The sequence below is a fragment of the Sminthopsis crassicaudata genome, chromosome 2 (assembly GCF_048593235.1).
Source record: "Sminthopsis crassicaudata isolate SCR6 chromosome 2, ASM4859323v1, whole genome shotgun sequence".
NCBI classification, from domain to species: domain Eukaryota; kingdom Metazoa; phylum Chordata; class Mammalia; order Dasyuromorphia; family Dasyuridae; genus Sminthopsis; species Sminthopsis crassicaudata.
Genome location: NC_133618.1, coordinates 575,590,608 through 575,607,428, shown reverse-complemented (window position 1 = coordinate 575,607,428; position 16,821 = coordinate 575,590,608). Strand labels below are relative to the sequence as shown.

The following is a 16,821-nucleotide window of genomic DNA, read 5'->3' as shown; positions in this document are numbered from 1 at the left end:
TTTCCAAGGCTGACCCTTTTACTTATGCCTTGACCCAGCCCCATGTCTGTTCTCTAGGAGCTAGCTATAATAGCAATTCATTCCCTCTTAGGTTTTTCCTTATATTTATAATCTGCTTGGATTTCCTCTGGAAGTAAATGAAAACTTAGTTTATTCAATCAGGTCTGACTGTGTCCTCACATGAGGTTTTCTTAGCAGAGATAGATACTGCAATGATTTGCCCTTTCCTCCATCTGAATTCAGGTTTTTCTGACTCCAGGGATGATTCCAGAGTGCTCTATCCACTGGGCCAGCTAGTCCTACTTTCTAATTCCCTGAATCACCTTGACCCTGACTTCCTCTTATATCCTCAAAAGAAACATACCAAATTTCTGAGCCCAAGAGCTCCTGGGAGAAGTAATAACCTCCCATCCAGATGCCCAGCTCTGCTTCCAGGTTGGGTCCTGTAACCAGAAGTGAAGGGAGAAATCCAAGGGGATGAGGCTCTAGTTCACCACAACTAGACACTCAGAACAACTGCCACTGATAGAAAAGAAGCTTTAGGATTAGCAACAGCTCTGAACTACTGTTCTTACTTGCAGTTTAGGCCTGGAAGCCATTCTTGTTACTGGGAAGCAATTCTGGTAGAGATGTGATCTGGCAAATGCTTCTGAGGAACTCTACATTCTCAATAGCCAAAGCTATGGAAGCCTGAGAAAAGACAATCCTTAACCCTATCATATGGCACAACATCAGAACAGACAGGATTTTATCAATGGAAATTACATTAAAGAAGATGTATTACTACAGATTTTGCCACAGTGTTCTACAGACCACTGGGCCTTTCCATCTGTGAGCCCTTTGAGAGCTGGGATTGTTTTCTTTGTGCTTAGAAAAGTGTTTTGCAAAATAACTGTATGGACACGTATACATATATTGTATTTAACTTATACTTTAACATATTTAACATGCTTTGGTCAACCTGCCATCTGAGGGAGGGAGTGGGGGAAGGAAGGGAAAAATTGGAACAAAAGGCTTTGCAATTGTCAATGCTGAAAAATTATCCATACATATATCTTGTAAATAAAAAGCTATAATAAAAAAAAAAGAAAAGTGCTTTGTACATTGTAAGTGTTCAATATGCATTCATTCATTCATTCTGGGACTGTTGTGGTGGCTTCTTAACTTTTTCCCTTTTTCTATTCTAATCCATCCAACAAACTATCACCAGATTACTCTTAAAGCACTGCTTTGGAGTCTTTTGGAGGAGAAGTTTTTATTTTTTAAATTTTATTTAGTAATTTTAAAGGGTTAAAATATCTAATAACATTACAGAATATTTACTATTATAGAATTTTAAGTCACTGTTTCTAGAATTTAAATTACTTCCTTGCTCATATAGTTTTCAAAAGTCTCCAATGGCTTCCCCTTGACTACAGGATAAAGATCAAATGATTTTACCTGTCAGGTACTCTGTCCCCAACTCTCCTTCCCAAATGCTCATCACACCACTACAACCGGAGTGCCATGCTCCTGCCATATTATATCATCAATTGCCTCCCTGAATCCACTTTGTGCATTCCTGACTCTTTTCTCATTCTGTCTATTGCTTCACCAGGAATATTTTTGAACTGTCTCCCTTCCACACTTTTTATTTGTAGAAAATTTTTCCATTCTTCAAGGCCCAATTCAAATTCCAACTCTTATATGGTCTTCCTTGATTCCCCCCAGTTAAAAATATTCTCTCCCTCCTCTGAATTTCTAGTCCTTTATTTGAGTCATTCGTATGACACTATTATGTATTATAGTTATTTGTATGCTAGCTTACTTTATTTCCCTTTGAAGGTAGCAAAAGTATTTTTTAAAATTTTATTTTATTTTTTAAAATTATACCTTTTTATTTACAAGATATATGCATGGGTAATTTAAGACATTGACAATTGCCAAGCCTTTTGTTCCAATTTTTCCCCTCCTTCCCCCCCACCACCTCCCCCAGATGGCAGGTTGACCAATACATGTTACATATGTTAAAGTATAAATTAAATACAATATATGTATACATGTCCAAACAGTTGTTTTGCTGTACAAAAAGAATCGGACTTTGAAATAGTGTACAATTAGCCTGTGAAGGAAATAAAAATAGGGGGATTGGGAATTCTATGTAGTGGTTCATATTCATCTCCCAGAGTTCTTTCGCTGGGTGTAGCTGGTTCAGTTCATTACTGCTCTATTGGAACTGATTTGGTTCATCTCATTGTTGAAGAGGGCCACGTCCAACAGAATTGATCATTATATGGTATTGTTGTTGAAGTATATAATGATCTCCTTGGTCCAGTAGCAAAAATATTGGAAGAGTATAGGAAACCTGGATTCAAATACTGGCTAGTCACTTAAGTAGCTGTGTGACTATTCTTTAATGTCCTTATCTATAAAATAGGGATAATTATATTACCTATCTTACAGGGCTTCTGTGAAAAAAGTGATTTTGCAAACCTCATAGCACTATAAAAATATAACTTATTTTTCACATCTGGATTGTGAGCTTCTTGAGAGCTTCGTAGCTTGTATTTCTGCTTCTCTCAACCTCCTACCCACCTTAATGTAATATAGCATATATTCAATAAATGTTGGATGGATGACTGAATAGAGAGATTTTCTGGGAAAGGAGATAACTCCTTTCCTAACGCATCCGGTAGTTAGCTGAGCTCATTCATGCCATATTTATTTCAAGAAATCTGTACTGGGTTTTAAGGGAAATTACTTGGGACAAGATTTCAGACACTTAAGAGCTTTTGACATAGTTGGAGTGCTAAGAAACAAGGCAGGACCACATGAAATTAATTAGCCCAATTGAGTTAAAGAGTAGGTAGTATTCTAACCAAAGCTCGAATGGAAAAAAGGATGCATCCTTAGGATCTTTATCGGTCCTTGGTTGCTGGGGGAGGAGGGTAGTAGGGATATACAGAATGGGGTAAGTGTGAGCATAGGGAAGTGAGCTGAGGAAGAGTGGAGGGAAGAGACAGTGATAGTGAAAGGAGGAAAGGGGTGGGGGTGATTTGGCACCCCATTCTAGGATCTGTCTCCCGGGGTTGTTGCTTAGTGGAGGCACCCCAGATCCCTAAGCTGAGATTTCTCTGTGCAGCTCGGGTCATTTTTACGCGGGGCCCGGCCTGGGGACGAGAGGGGGAGGGACAGCGGCAGGTGACGGGAGCCCACGGGGCTATAAATAGGGGTAAGAGCGTCACTTGGCCGGTCCGGAGCGGGACAGGGACTGGACAGGGGCTGCGGGCGCAGGCACAGGCACTGGGCAGGGCGGGGCAGGGCAGGGCAGGGCAAGGCAAGGCAGAGAGACGAGAGAGCCCTCGGGAGTCGGAGCTAGAGTCGGAGACAGAGCCGTCTAGGAGCCGCGATGGGGTCCCACAGGCCTCCGAGCCGTGTGTGGAGCTCCGGCCTCCGGGGAGGGGGAGGCACGGACGGCGAGGACGACGGGCCTGTGTGGACTCCCAGCCCGGCCAGTCGCAACTACCTACTCAGCGTGAGGCCCGAAATCAGGTGCGAGCCGAGGCCTTTGGGCGCAGGGTAGTGGGGGAAGGAGGAGCGGGGATTGAACTGAGGAGAGGGAGCAGGGAAGGGTCCCGAGGAGAGAATCCTCTGTCACTGGAGGGCAGGGTGGGGTTTGTCGGACTGGGAAGAGGGGGAAGGGATAATTTGCTCCTGGAGAGCGTTTGGATGCTGGGTGGGATAGGGGCTATGCTTAAAGGAGGGACTGGGAGAGGGAGGGGACCGGTGAGGGCGACGAGATGGAGGGTAACTACTGCATCCCTCTTCCCCCGGGGAAAGGGCAAAAGAAAGAAAGAGAGGAGGCAAAATGGAAATTTGTTAGGTGTTGCGGCCCCGGGGGGCAGAGCTGGGGCTTGTGGTGACCCGCCAGAAGGCTGGAAGGCCCCTAGTCTGATTTTAGCCCAAGAGATTCGGGGAGGGAAAGGGAGGGAACCGAGCGAGGGGGGAAATACTGAAGTATCCTATTCCATTGAGGGATTTTGAGGACTTCGGGGACTCTAAAAGAGCCAACTCTCGGAATCTGCTGTAGTCAGCCCTAGGATCCCAGAAGGAATCCGAGGGGCCCCCAGATAGATCCCAGTATAGGCCATTAGTTCTCAGAGAAAATAAGTCCATCGCGGAGAGAATGAGACAGGGTGGGGGTGGGATAGGGTGCTTGCTTTAAAATAATTTCAGGGTAGGCCTGGAGCTTGGTGCCTTAAATTCCTTTTGTCAAGAGTCAAAGCTCTTCATTCCACAGAGATAAAACTTCTAGAGGTGGGGGGAGGGGGAGAAAGGAGGGCAGAATAAAAGTGGGGAAGGGGAGGGGACGGCAGTGACTGCTATTCACACTGAAGGTAAAGGAGTAATTTTGGAGGAGTCAGTTTTTAGTGAATGGAAAGAGGAGAGGGATGAAGGCACTGCAGCTAATGGGGGAAGGAATGAATCAGGTTATAACAAAGGGAATGGACATCCAAATGTTTGGGGACTAGACTTTGCTTTTTTATTAGTTTCTCAAGGGGAAGTATAGCCTGCTTGTTATGCTGCTTCTGTTTTGTCTGGGAGGCTTCTCAAGGAAAAACAGATAGATCCGGGATGCTCCCAGAGCTGCTTTGAGAGGCTGGGGCAAAATTTAGGATTAAGAATAATAGCAGCTCTTAGCTGATGGCGTGATGAGGAGCCAGGACTGGGGTTCCCTTTTGGTAATCAATGGATTACTCTGTTAGAAACAATCAGTCTTGTTTAATATGGAAGGGAGGTGAGAGAAAGGATTTACTGACCAGGCTTTTTGTTTCTCTCTCCTCATGATCCTCCATCTTTTAAGCAAAACCAATCATATTAAGCTTAGGGAAAAGTCTGAAGAACACAGGAGTACATATGCAGATGGAAAAACCTACAGCTAGAAATAGATAGACACAACACAAACACATACAGACATAGAGGCATGAGGCCTTTCAAAAAAAGATCCCTTCCTCCCCCGATTCTGGAGTAATTTTTCAAAAGGAAATCAGGTTGGACATTGAATTAGACTACCTATTTTGACTCTGGAATTGTGCCCATTTTTGACCTCGGAGACCAGGTGGACTATACAGGAGACAATACCACCGTTACAGGATTCTCTAGGGACATATTTTCCCCTGAAAACAGAATAAAGGAGCAGATTATGGGCAACAAGGACATTCAAGAAAAAGTCCACTATGTTTCCCATTTGACAGGATCAGTAGTATTGACCTTGGCGCTGCAGAAGTTCAGATGTAACCGGAACCAGTTTCTGTACAAAAACTGACGAATGGTGTCACATGTCAAGAGTACAGGGCTGAGAGTTGGTGTTTGGGACTAAGTTAGATATGACTGAGCCCTGCCTGCCAAGACAAACTCCCCCCCTCCCTCCTGCCCACTGGCTTTCAGGAAAAACTAGAGTCAAATTTGGATGCTCATTACAGACTCTGGTGGAGCTAGTTCTTTTGCAAACCCAGAGTTTAACATTCTTGTCCTGTTGACCTGTCTGAGATATGGCTGGATACTCTGGCTTTTGTAAGTGAGAAAAGGGAGAAGATGCATAATAATAATAATGATGGTGACAATGATCTAGCAGCTAGCATTTGTATGGTGCTTTTACATAATTTATACTATTTGATACTCACGAGCTCTGGGTGGTGGGTACCATTTTTCAGATGTGGAAACTGAGGCTCAGATAGATTAAGTGACTTACCCAGGATTATATAGTTAGTAAATGTTTCCAAAAAGATTTGAACTCAGATCTTCCTAACTCCAAATCTACACCGCACTATCTGTAACATAGAACAGGTTGCCAATTCAAACTATAGAGACCAGAGGAGTTAAAAGAGGAGGAATATCAGTGGAATTGCTAGAAGGAATGTCATGAGAGTAGGAGAATAGCTCTTTGCATCTCCTTAGCTGATATCACTAGGCTTTCTGCTCTCTTCCCCCAACCCCTTCCCTGGAACATAACAACTTCCTCTAGTTCTTTTCTACAAAAGATAATATCTGCTTATGAAGAACCACAATAGACTACCAGGTAGCAGAATAGCTGTTGCTCAATCTGAGACAACCATCAGTCATTCAATAAGCAAATATTTATTGAGTGTTTAAATGTACAAGATACCATGTCTGTAACAGCTGGAATATACAGAAGAAGGAAGCAGGAGGAAGGAAACAGTGTCATAGAGATTTATAGTGGCTGCTCACTGGGGTTTTGTTCAGTTCTACTCTGGCACTCAGAGAGAGGGGAAATTCTTTATAGACAACTTTTCAAAGCTGATCTTCCTATTCTGAACACTCAGAATACTGAGGAGCCTTTTCCTTTTAAAAATATTTAATTATTTTTAAATAAAAATTTACATCCTCTCTCTTTAAAACAAACCCTTGTAACCGATATGTACAATCAAACAAAATAAATTCCTGTATTTGCCATGTCCAGAAATATATGTTTCATTCTGCATCTTGAGACCAATACTTTCTCCAAAGAGACTTTTCTAGCTCAGGACTCTGGCTTAGCCTTTGTTTCCTGCCTGTTTAACTTCCAGTTATCCTGAGAGGCAATGATAGGCATGTAAAATAGCAAGGCTCAGTCTGGAAAATATCAAGAATCTTCAGATGCTATAAGCACCTAAAACCAGGGCTTAGTGAAAAGGAAGACTCTCAGTAAGGCAGTTCCTAACTTTTTTGTGTTTAATGGATCCCATCTGGCAATCTGGTGAAGCTTACATACTCCTCAGAATAATGTTTTCAAATTCATAAAAGAAAGTACTCAGGGTTACAGAGGAAATCAAAGTTTAATGAAAATAGATGTGTAACTTCTTTCCCATCCAAATTCATGAATCCACTGAAACCTAACTATAGATCCCAGATTAAGAACCTCTGGTTTAAATAATCCAAATATTAGAATCAAGATATAATTCACATTTCTTTCTGATTGGTCCAGTTCTATGATAATTAGGTAAAAAATTCTAAGTCATTTCTGAGAAGGGTATGACCTGGAAAAGAGGTTGACTTATAGTTTGCATAGAGTGGGGCAGGCTAAGGGGTTGTAGTGGGAGGCATTTTTACTTTGCCTGTGGAGGTGGGGGATGAGGGAAAAGGGAGGGAAGGCTCTTACTCAAGAGTCTATCTGAGGACAGTTGCTGACGCAGTCTGAAGTCCTAACTAAGGGGTCCGGCTGTTGTCAGGTAATGGAACATCTGAGTTGATTGTCTTTACAAGAACGCTGAGAATCCTAGGGCCATTACTGGCAGGCTGGCTTGGGCCTAGTTCCCTGTTCTCACTGTCAGCCGACTACATTTTTCTCTTTATGGCCATTCTTGGAACTCTTGGGGCTTAGTGAAGAATTTTTTTTTCCCCCACTGGCTATTCTGGGGATGGAGAACCAGAGGATACAGAGGCTGGTTTCAAGAACACTGGTAATGAGCCACAGGGAACCAGAAGTTTCGACTAAGGCACAGATTCTGTCCCTTTCTGGCTGGTGGTTTCTAGTTATACAGCTATCTCAGGATATATTCTTTTAAGTTCACCAAAGAGGACTGTTACAAAATTGCAGGGGCTAGAATGCTAGGCTTGGAGTCAGAAAGACTGAATTTGAATTCTTCCTCAAACACTAGCAATGATTTCTTAACTGTAAAGTGTTCATGATGATGGTATTTACCTCACAGGGTTGTTGTCATATGTGAGGCTCTTTGAAAACCTTAAAGCATTTTATAAATATCCAACAGGCATCCAACAGTACATCATTAGATTGCCTTATCTGTGAATAAAAATGCAAACCAAAGCTGAGAGTCAAAGCTCTGGGGGGCACTGACATCTCTAGTTCTAAACCTGTAAACATGATGTAGTAAGTGAAAAAAAATGGCAACCTGAATTAGGAATTAGAGAACTTGGGGTGAATTGTTGCTCTACTCCCTACTTATCGGTATGATGGAGAGCAGATCATTTACTGCTCTGGGCCTCAGTTTCCTTATCTGTAAAATGAGAAAATGAAAAGAAATTATTGGATTAGATCATCTATAAAGTCTCTTCCAGTCTATTATATCTGATAAATATGAAGGTGGAGAAGGTAGGATGAAGAAGATATTGCTTAAACTAGGAGGTGGGCTAAAGGGAGCAGATCCCAAGCAGGACAGATGGAGGTGGCTAGGGACAATGGACCCAACTTATCATGTCCCAAGCCACCCTGCACACTCAGCAGCTTTAGAATCAAGATTGTAGTGAGTATCAGTCTCTGGCTACTTCTTCCTTGTCAGCTCAGATGCTTCCTTGTGCCAGAGAGATTCTTCCTCCTTCCCTCTTTTATTTTTGGCAATAAAAGCTACCACCCCTATAAGTGGTTCCATATCCTGTCCCTGACTTGAAGCTAATCCTGAATGGTATATCTTTCTGGTGGTGTGTCTCCTTTTATTCAGTCAATACAGAAATATTGCTATGGAAGAAACTAAATAGCTAGACTTTGAGGTGCATAGGACCTAAGTAGAAAGGAGAAAGAAGAGAGGCATAAATATTGAGGTGGAAGCCAGCAGGAGATATTCCTGATATCTCCTGTATGGAGATATTTCCAGTATGGAGATATGTCTGACTAGATCATCAGGACATTTTGAAAACTCATGGGAAATGAAGTTAGATTAGTTTGGTGCCAGATCACAGAAGTCCTTAAGAGCCAGGAAAAGGAGTTTAGAGGCAAAAGACAGTGTTAACAACAGCTACTGTAAACTTTCGGAGCAGAGATATGATGAGATGATAATTTTATTTTTTATCAGAAGTAAGTTTGATCTATGTTGATTGGATTAGAAGGGGGGACAAAGATGTTCTTGCATTAAGAAAAGATGAGAACCTGATGGTGGTAATAGTCAATAAGAGTGAAGAGAGAAAAGATGATTAAGAAAGAACTTTAGATGCAAGTCTGGGAAGGAGTAGGTAAATGCAGACAATGAAAGAGAAATGAGTTAAAGAAGAGTTTATAGTTTTAAGTATGCCTTTTTTTCTTTTTAGAAAGGTGCAGCTAGGTGGGTGTAGTAGATAGCAATGGTTTGGAGTCAGGAAGACTCATCTTCTTGAGTTTAAATCTGGCCTCAGACACTTACTTGCTATGTGACCCTGTGCTGGTCACTCAATCTTATTTGCCTCAGTTTCCCCATCTGCAAAATGAGCTGGAGAAGGAAATTGTAGGTCACTCCAGTATTTCTTTGCCAAGAAAACCCCAAATAGAGTCATAAAGAAATGAATACGATTGAACAACAATAACAACAAAAACTTAAGATGAGTGGGAGAATTAGCCAACATTAAATAAGAGTTGCTAGTGTTGTGAGAAAGATGAACTTAATTTAATACTTGAAATGATGGCAATGGGATAGCCAAGTGAGACTATCTTAGAGATAAGGATCAGAGCTTGAGTAAGAAGTTCAGAATAAGAGACATGAGAATTACCTTTCACGTTAGTGTATCATTGTTGAAAGGAATAAGAATCTATAGGAAAAAATTAGAAGACTGACATTTAAGCCTTGGTGAATATTTATAATTAGAGAGTTGAGGAGAAAGAGAAGCTATATATATATATATATATATATATATATATACATATGTATATATATATATATACACACATATATATATGTATATATATATACACACATATATATATATGTACATATATATATGTAGGTATGTATGTATATATAAAGTTTAAAAGAACTAAGGAAACCAGGATAATACAGAATCAGGGAAGCCAAGAGAGGATCTGTGTGGAGGAGGTAAAGGAAGAGTGATAATCCATGATGTAAAATGCAGTAGAAAGTTCAAGAACAATGAGAATTGAGGGGAAAATGGTCATTGAATTTATCAAGATCATCTGTGAGCTTCCTGAGAAAAGTTTTGGGTTGGTAGTGGGTATAGAAGACAAGTTTACAGGCCGCAAGTGTTGAGAAAATGAAGGTAGCCAGTGTAGACTTTTCATAGAGAAATTTGTTAAGTGCACAGGAAAGAAACAGCCAACAAGGTCAAAAAAGATTTTTAAGATGGAAACCTATGCAGGATAGAAAGAGAGAAATGAAAGATTTTGGAGAGGGAGGGGATAAGGGTGAGAACAAGGCCCCTTAAGAAATGAGGAGAGATAGGATTTTGTGGAATTCACTCAGATTTCCTTATTTGGAAAGTGAGGTCAGAATAGATGATTTCTAAGATCTTTTCTGGTTCTAAATTCTTATGATCCTATAACATAGGGAAGAGATGGGATACATATCTTCCTCTGTGATTAGAGGACAGGACAAAAGGATGTGGACAGGGACAAAAGTGGTGAGATAATTGTAGTTGAGAAAACTTTGAACAGAAAGTCTTGATTTTTTTCAGTGAAGTTGAAGATTTGAAGTCATTTGCTATTATTCTCCTTAGATCTCTGTGAATTATTGATCCTTACGGATACCCAAAGACCTAGCCTATTTCTACATCTCACTTTTTCTGAATTTTCTTTTGGCTTCCTTGGGAAGTAAAGATTCTGACAACCAGCCAGAATCACTGGGGAAAAGGGAGCCACCTGGTACAGTGTTAAAGTTGATGGAGCAGGGCATCTTGAGGTTCCTGCTGGATTAACCGCTTTCGTTCTTTCCTTTTTTTCCAATTCTCCCAGCTAGTTTGTGTTGTGCCACCTCTTTAACCATTTAACATTGTTACTATATGGGGTGTTCTCAAAGCCAACTTGCCCCCTGTTCTCAGGGGATGGTGTGGAAGCTTTACCTTTGGTGGGAGGTGTCTCTGGTTGGGTCCTGCTTCCTTAGCAGGGACTTTGGGTAGATGGAGTGTGGCTTCCACTCTACATATCAATGACACACATGAACTGGTCATATATTTCTTACAGTCCTGGAGGGTGGAGGGATGCTGCATCCAATGGGATATGTCTTTCTCAAGGGGTGGCCTCTAAGTGGATTCCTGCCTAACCTCATTTCTTGGATTCTGCTGCTAATGAGCTCTTGGTTTCAGGGATGTTGCTGTCGGGCAAAGGGGCTGCTTGCTAACTCAAGCAAGCCGACTAAGACAGCTGGACCCTTTTAATAGAAAGTCTGTCCAGTGCCAGATGGCAGGTGATTAATACTCTCGACTGTTGTTGACTCCACCTCCTCTCCATGCTTTTCTGCCTAATGGTTCTGTTTGCTGTTTCTGCTTAGCTTATCAAGCAACCGGTTCTCTCACCCCAGCTCTGGAAGGTAAACTCATATTGCATTAAATTTCTCTGATCACCCCTTTTCTTGGGCCTATGCACTGGAGTTGCCTCTGGGTGAATGCTTGGACACTAACTAGAATGCATGGGGTGAAAAGGGAGGGATGCTTGGGGAGGGAAAAAAAGGAAACAGGGTGGAGGGAGAGCACTCACATGAGCCTGGCTCTTCTTGTACAGTCTAGATTTGACTCTTGCATGACTTACTTTTGAGGGGTGGAGGGACTAAGAATTAAACTGACCATAGATGAATCCTTAAATGTCTGGAGCAGCCTGTCTAAAGGGAAGGGAAATTTCTTTCTAAAATTACCTTTGAAAGAAAATGAGGACCATCTGCCAATGGCCCAATCATTTTCTTATTGTCCTAGGATTTTATAACTGAAAAGGAAATATTTGTTTCCCTAGTTCTATCTTTTCCTGCTCCTTCCCTTTGCTTCATATCTTCTCTTCCAAATCTGAGATCTCCCTCTCTGATCTGGTTGATCTGCCTGGTATGGTCAGAGATGACAATCTTTCCTGTCCTCTTCCCACCCCTTGGGTATAATCCCAGACTGGAAGATTTATGAAGAAGAGCTGGTCAAAGTCCCTTTACTTAATGAGAGAAAGTCTTTTGGATAGCTAATACAAGAAAGGTTTTTCTTAAACATATCTTAAAATATGTCATGGCAGAGAGTGTAATTTGTAAGATCTTAACCTTGCTTAGCTTTAGTTCTTCATCCATAGAATGAAAAGATCGAACTAAATATCCTCAAAAGTTCCTCCTGGCTATTAACTGATTTGGGCGGTAAAGGACTACAATGCTGGATATGGATTCCGGAAGACCTGAGCTCAGATTTTAGCTTAGATACTTCCTAGCTGTGTGATCCTGGACAAGTCAAATAATCTGTTTCCTTAATTGGGAATAGTAACAGGACCTCCCTCCCAAGGCTATAATGAGGATAAATTTAATAGTATTTTTCAAAATATTTTACAAATCTTCAAGTTCCATATAAATGCTAATTACTACTACTATTATCATCATGATTTGTGATCTTATAACAGCTTAAAAGGCATGAATTTGAACATCACCATAAAATGTGTGATTCAGTTTCTTTTTGATTTAACGATTTCCTCCAGTTGTTCTACTGCCAATGGGGAGGCACTTGTCATTCTTACTCACATATATTAAGGAACGTAAGTTCCCTATGAGAACCCTTCCTAATATTTACTTATGAGTGTTGAGATGGAGCATGAATATGCCTTCATCCTATTTCTGAGCTGTTTTGAAAGTGAGGGAGTGAAGACAGGAACAGAGTGGAAATATCCTGAAGGAACTGAATGATAATATTTGGTATATCTAAGATCTTTCTCTACTCCCTATTTAAAAACTGCAGATTCTAAGAAGAATTCCATGTTTTTCAAGCTGACTTACTTCTGATTTTTTTCCATTTAAAATTTTTCAATTCCTCCAAAACTTTTCCCTCTCTCCCACAGTTAGTCCTGGGGATCCCAGGTTTGGAAGGTTGAGCCACTGATTTTGAACAAAGGCAATCAAACCAACAGATATTCATTAGGTACCTATAGTGTGTAAACCACCCTACTAGGTGCTATGAATATAATTTTTTTTTCAGAGCTATACTTCTAGAGAACACTGAACATGAAAACTCCTGTTACAAATTCCAAGCTATCATTCTTTTGCAATTTGGAACCTTAGAGAATCATTTCAGAACATGGAGGGGTTAAGGGACTCTTCCAAGGGTCACACAGCTGGAAAATGTCTGAAGCGGACCTTGAACAAAGGTCTTTCTCCTGATCTTGTGGTCTGTTCTGGCCATTGTACGATGCCATCTCAATTATTTTTGAAATCCTGAAATCTTCATGACTGTTTTTTTCTTTCTTTCTATTCAACCATCTTTGAAGAGGGAATTTGGTATCGTGACTAGAGAGTCAGAACCAGCCTCAAAGCCAGATTTCAGTTCTATCCTTGATACACATTGGTTGTAGGACTTTAAGTCACTCAGCCTCTAGGTATTCCAGCCAACTCTCTAAGTTGCAGAGAAGATGCTAGCCTGGATTAGAAGAAGGGAGTTGGGGCACCTAGGTGGCGCAGTGGGTAGAGCACCCGCCCTGAAGTCAGGAGGACCGGAGTTCAAATATGATTTCAGACACTTAACACTGTCTAGCTGTGTGACCCTGGGCAAGTCACTTAACCCCAGCCTCAGTGAAAAAAAAAAAAAAAAAAAAAAAAAAAAAAAAAAAGAAGAAGAAGAAGGGAGTTACCTTACCTGGAAATTCTCTATGCAAATGAAACCACAGGTCCCATTCCCATCAACTCTCTTATCCATGGCTGAGAAATCTTCCTCTCACTTAACTAAATAGTTCTAGTCTCAGAAGATGAGGCTGAGGCTTAGAGAAAAGATGACATTTCAGATTTGAATTGTGATTATAGTGGAATATAGAGTCTGAGTGTTACAGTTGGATGAGATTTTGGTGAGGATGTAGAATTGCTCAATCCAGATCTTTTTTTACAATAGAAGTGTACTCTACCTGTGTCTTCCGTTGTTTAGGAGAGGATCAGCCTGTTAGATCTTCCCTTATATTATGGTGCTAGGCAATTTGGGAAAATAAATAAAAACATTTCATGGAGGTGAGCATTTTCTGCTCATAGTGGGTCATTATAGATCATAGTCAGAATTATTACTAGGCATTTTTGCTTCAGGGGCAAGCACCAGAAACTATATCCAGGGAAAGTGGCCCAGATTTTTGCTAGGGTGGTGGAAGAAGGCACTGGGATTGTGGGTGGAGAGAGAAGCTCACCCCAGTACCATCTGTTAGCTTCCCATTTGGACTGTTTATTTTTGTTAACTAAGTTCTAATCACTCTTGTTTCTATGCTGCTGAAAGGCTATGGGTACTATCAGTATTTGTTCCAGACAAAGCCCAAGTTGCCTAATCCTAGATATAGACATACCCAAGTACATTCCACATCTAAGTGGCTTTGTAAGAAGAAGAGAAACAGCTTATTGAGGCCAGTGAGCTTATTGAGAATGAGATTTGGAGGAAGTTTGAGGAGACACAGGGCCTGTGTAGCTTCACTGAATCTGAAGCATGGAGGGCTGTGAACACGAATGCCTCCCTTGTCTATTATTAACTTTGTGCTATCTCTCTGGGAAAGGTTGCTACGTGCTCTTCTCCTGGTATTTGCATCTCTGTGGAGAAAACAGGGCTAAGCCAGGACACCTACCTTGCTCTGACTTCAGAAGACTTGATTTTTCCATAGAGATTCTTCCAGTAGTTCCTTTCCTCCTTCCTTTTTAGTAGTATTCACCCCAAATCTACACTGGCCTTGAGAATGAATAGAAAATTTTCCTAAATTCTCAGTAAGACATGGCTATGTGGGTCTTGTTTGTGCTCTCCTTTCCTAACTATCCCCTTCATCTGCACTAAAGAGGGTGACCCTGTGAATAGACAGATTTTTTCCCCAAACCCTAGTCTTCCCTTCCTAAGAATTTCATCCCCAAGGGTCAACCACTCCCAATGATTCATCTCCCACATAACTGTTACTTTAGCTCTCCCTGGAGTCTCTGCATTTAATGGGAAGAAATCATGGGGGGAGGAGAGTTGGCAGAGCTGTGCAGATCACAATCACTGCTGTGTGGGTGTGCTTCACGAGTGGGAATGCACTTTTTTTATTTGTTGATCTGTGAAACACAAGTGTGTCTATGGAGTTGTATAAAAACGAGTGGAATCTCTGCCTTTGGTTACTCTTGGTCTGGGGAAATGCCTGTGTATTTGGGAAAACGCACATCAGATCTGTTCATAGGGAACCAAATCTCTCATCTTTTACAGGGGAGGAATCTTCTAACTGGAAATTCCCAGCTCCCAACATGCATTTGATTTGACAGTCCTAACACTCCCTTGAGTTTCAAGCCCTGTTTATGTTTTGTGATGGGTGGCACGAGCCCCAGAGTATTCTGTGGGAATCAATTATCTGCAAGTACATAGACTTGTAAGCTCTGGAAGGGATTTGCATATCCTCTGGCTTAGTAAAAGTTTGTTGAATTGAATTCCCACCCCAGCCTGGGCTCAAAAGCAATTAAAAGAAATCTCTTTTCTGGATGCTCTAACTCGGGAGGAACTAAGGAAAATTCTGTCAGCTGTCCAAATGTGGGGACCTATACCCTTGCTGCTTGGCTGATTTGGTCTTTCCTCCAGCTGCCCCCAAAGGCAAGGGCTTTGGGAGCCAGCTTAAGATCTGGCAAGCAGAATCAGTGTCCTAAGAAGAGCAGTTGGTGACCTTCCTGTTAGGTGATTTGTAGGTAGGGTGACCATCTTTTCCAAACCTAGAAGCTGATAAAAGATTTTTTTAAAATTAAAATTCTCATAAAATCTAAAACTTTTGATTATAATAGGCAGGGGCTAAATAGAAGGCCAAATATCCCTGGGATGCTGTTTAGTTAGAAAATGGTCCTGAAGTCTGCGGAGCAGGTAACCCAGGGCCACCTGGGGTTGCTTTGCCTGGCTTTCTCCCAGGGACAATGCTTTGAAGTCCAGAGATTGCTCTGCTTTGGGAAGTATGACCCTTTTGCCCCCTGCATCTACGTTTCTTATAGACTGGTAGTTAAGCTTTCAAGGCCTAGAGATGGAGCATTGGAAGGAAGAAGAGCCCATCTCTCCTCTATGGGCACCTCTGGGGGCTGTCCAATATTTATGTATGTTTCTTGTCCTCTCCCCTGCATGAGCTTCCTGGACCGTGTTCTTCTTTGGAGGCTGCACCAAGAGGCTGATGTGATCACCAGTGGGTGGAGGGCAGAGGGATTTGAGGAAAGCCCCAATAATGCGAGATTACATATTGAAATAATGGGCCTTCTGATTATCTGCCACACAGTCATGGTGTACAGAATAACCATTAGAAAGTGTCTAATGGGCAGCCAGGAGCCGAGTCAGCTTTCAGGGCATATGATGCTTCCAAAGGGGTAGTGGCCGGCAAGGTGTTGTTTGGAAGGAATGTCACAGGAGCAGAGATTTAATCTGTAGGGGCTTGTAGGCAGGGGTGATGTGTTTTCTAGGGAGAGGAGGGAGGAGCTGCTCTGACGACTTCTTTGCCTTCCCAGGAGCACCTTCTGCTCCATCATTGCCCAGCTGACCGAGGAGACCCAGCCCCTGTTTGAGACCACCCTCAAGTCCAGGGCTGTGTCCACAGACTGTGACGCCAGGTTCACTTGCGTTGTCACAGGTAAGGATGCCTTTTGGGACTATCTTGTGCCAGTCACCAGAGACTTCAGGTTAGGAATAATGTGACCAGCAGCCATGGTGACAAGTAGATGGATGTGTCTGCTCGCTTGACCTATCCTTGCTGAAAGTCTGCTTTGACTGGTGTCTCCAGCTTCCCCCATTTTTTTCTTCCCCTCCCTGGTGTACTTTCCTTATTTCCCTTTAGGGCTCAGGATCCCGGTAGTTCCTCCCTTCTTTGCAAATCTATTCTCAAGCAGGAGATGATAGGAGAACCATAATAACAATGAGAGAGCACATTCATATGACAGTTTTTAGAGGTAGAATCCTTTTATATAATTTCCACCATAGACTTCACATTTGAGTCAGGGAAAATAC

General features: G+C 41.8%; 1 protein-coding gene across 1 annotated transcript in view; it reads left to right on the top strand.

Annotated features, from left to right (window-relative positions):
- The first annotated feature begins 3,230 nt into the window (after nt 1–3,230).
- ALPK3 (alpha kinase 3) overlaps nt 3,231–16,821 on the top strand; it is a 43,179-nt gene continuing 29,588 nt past the window's right edge. The window contains exons 1-3 of the mRNA XM_074295309.1: nt 3,231–3,531; nt 11,184–11,222; nt 16,326–16,447. Of these exons, the coding sequence (XP_074151410.1) occupies nt 3,389–3,531; nt 11,184–11,222; nt 16,326–16,447 (304 nt within the window). The 5' untranslated portion in view covers nt 3,231–3,388. The remainder of the gene's footprint in view (nt 3,532–11,183; nt 11,223–16,325; nt 16,448–16,821) is intronic.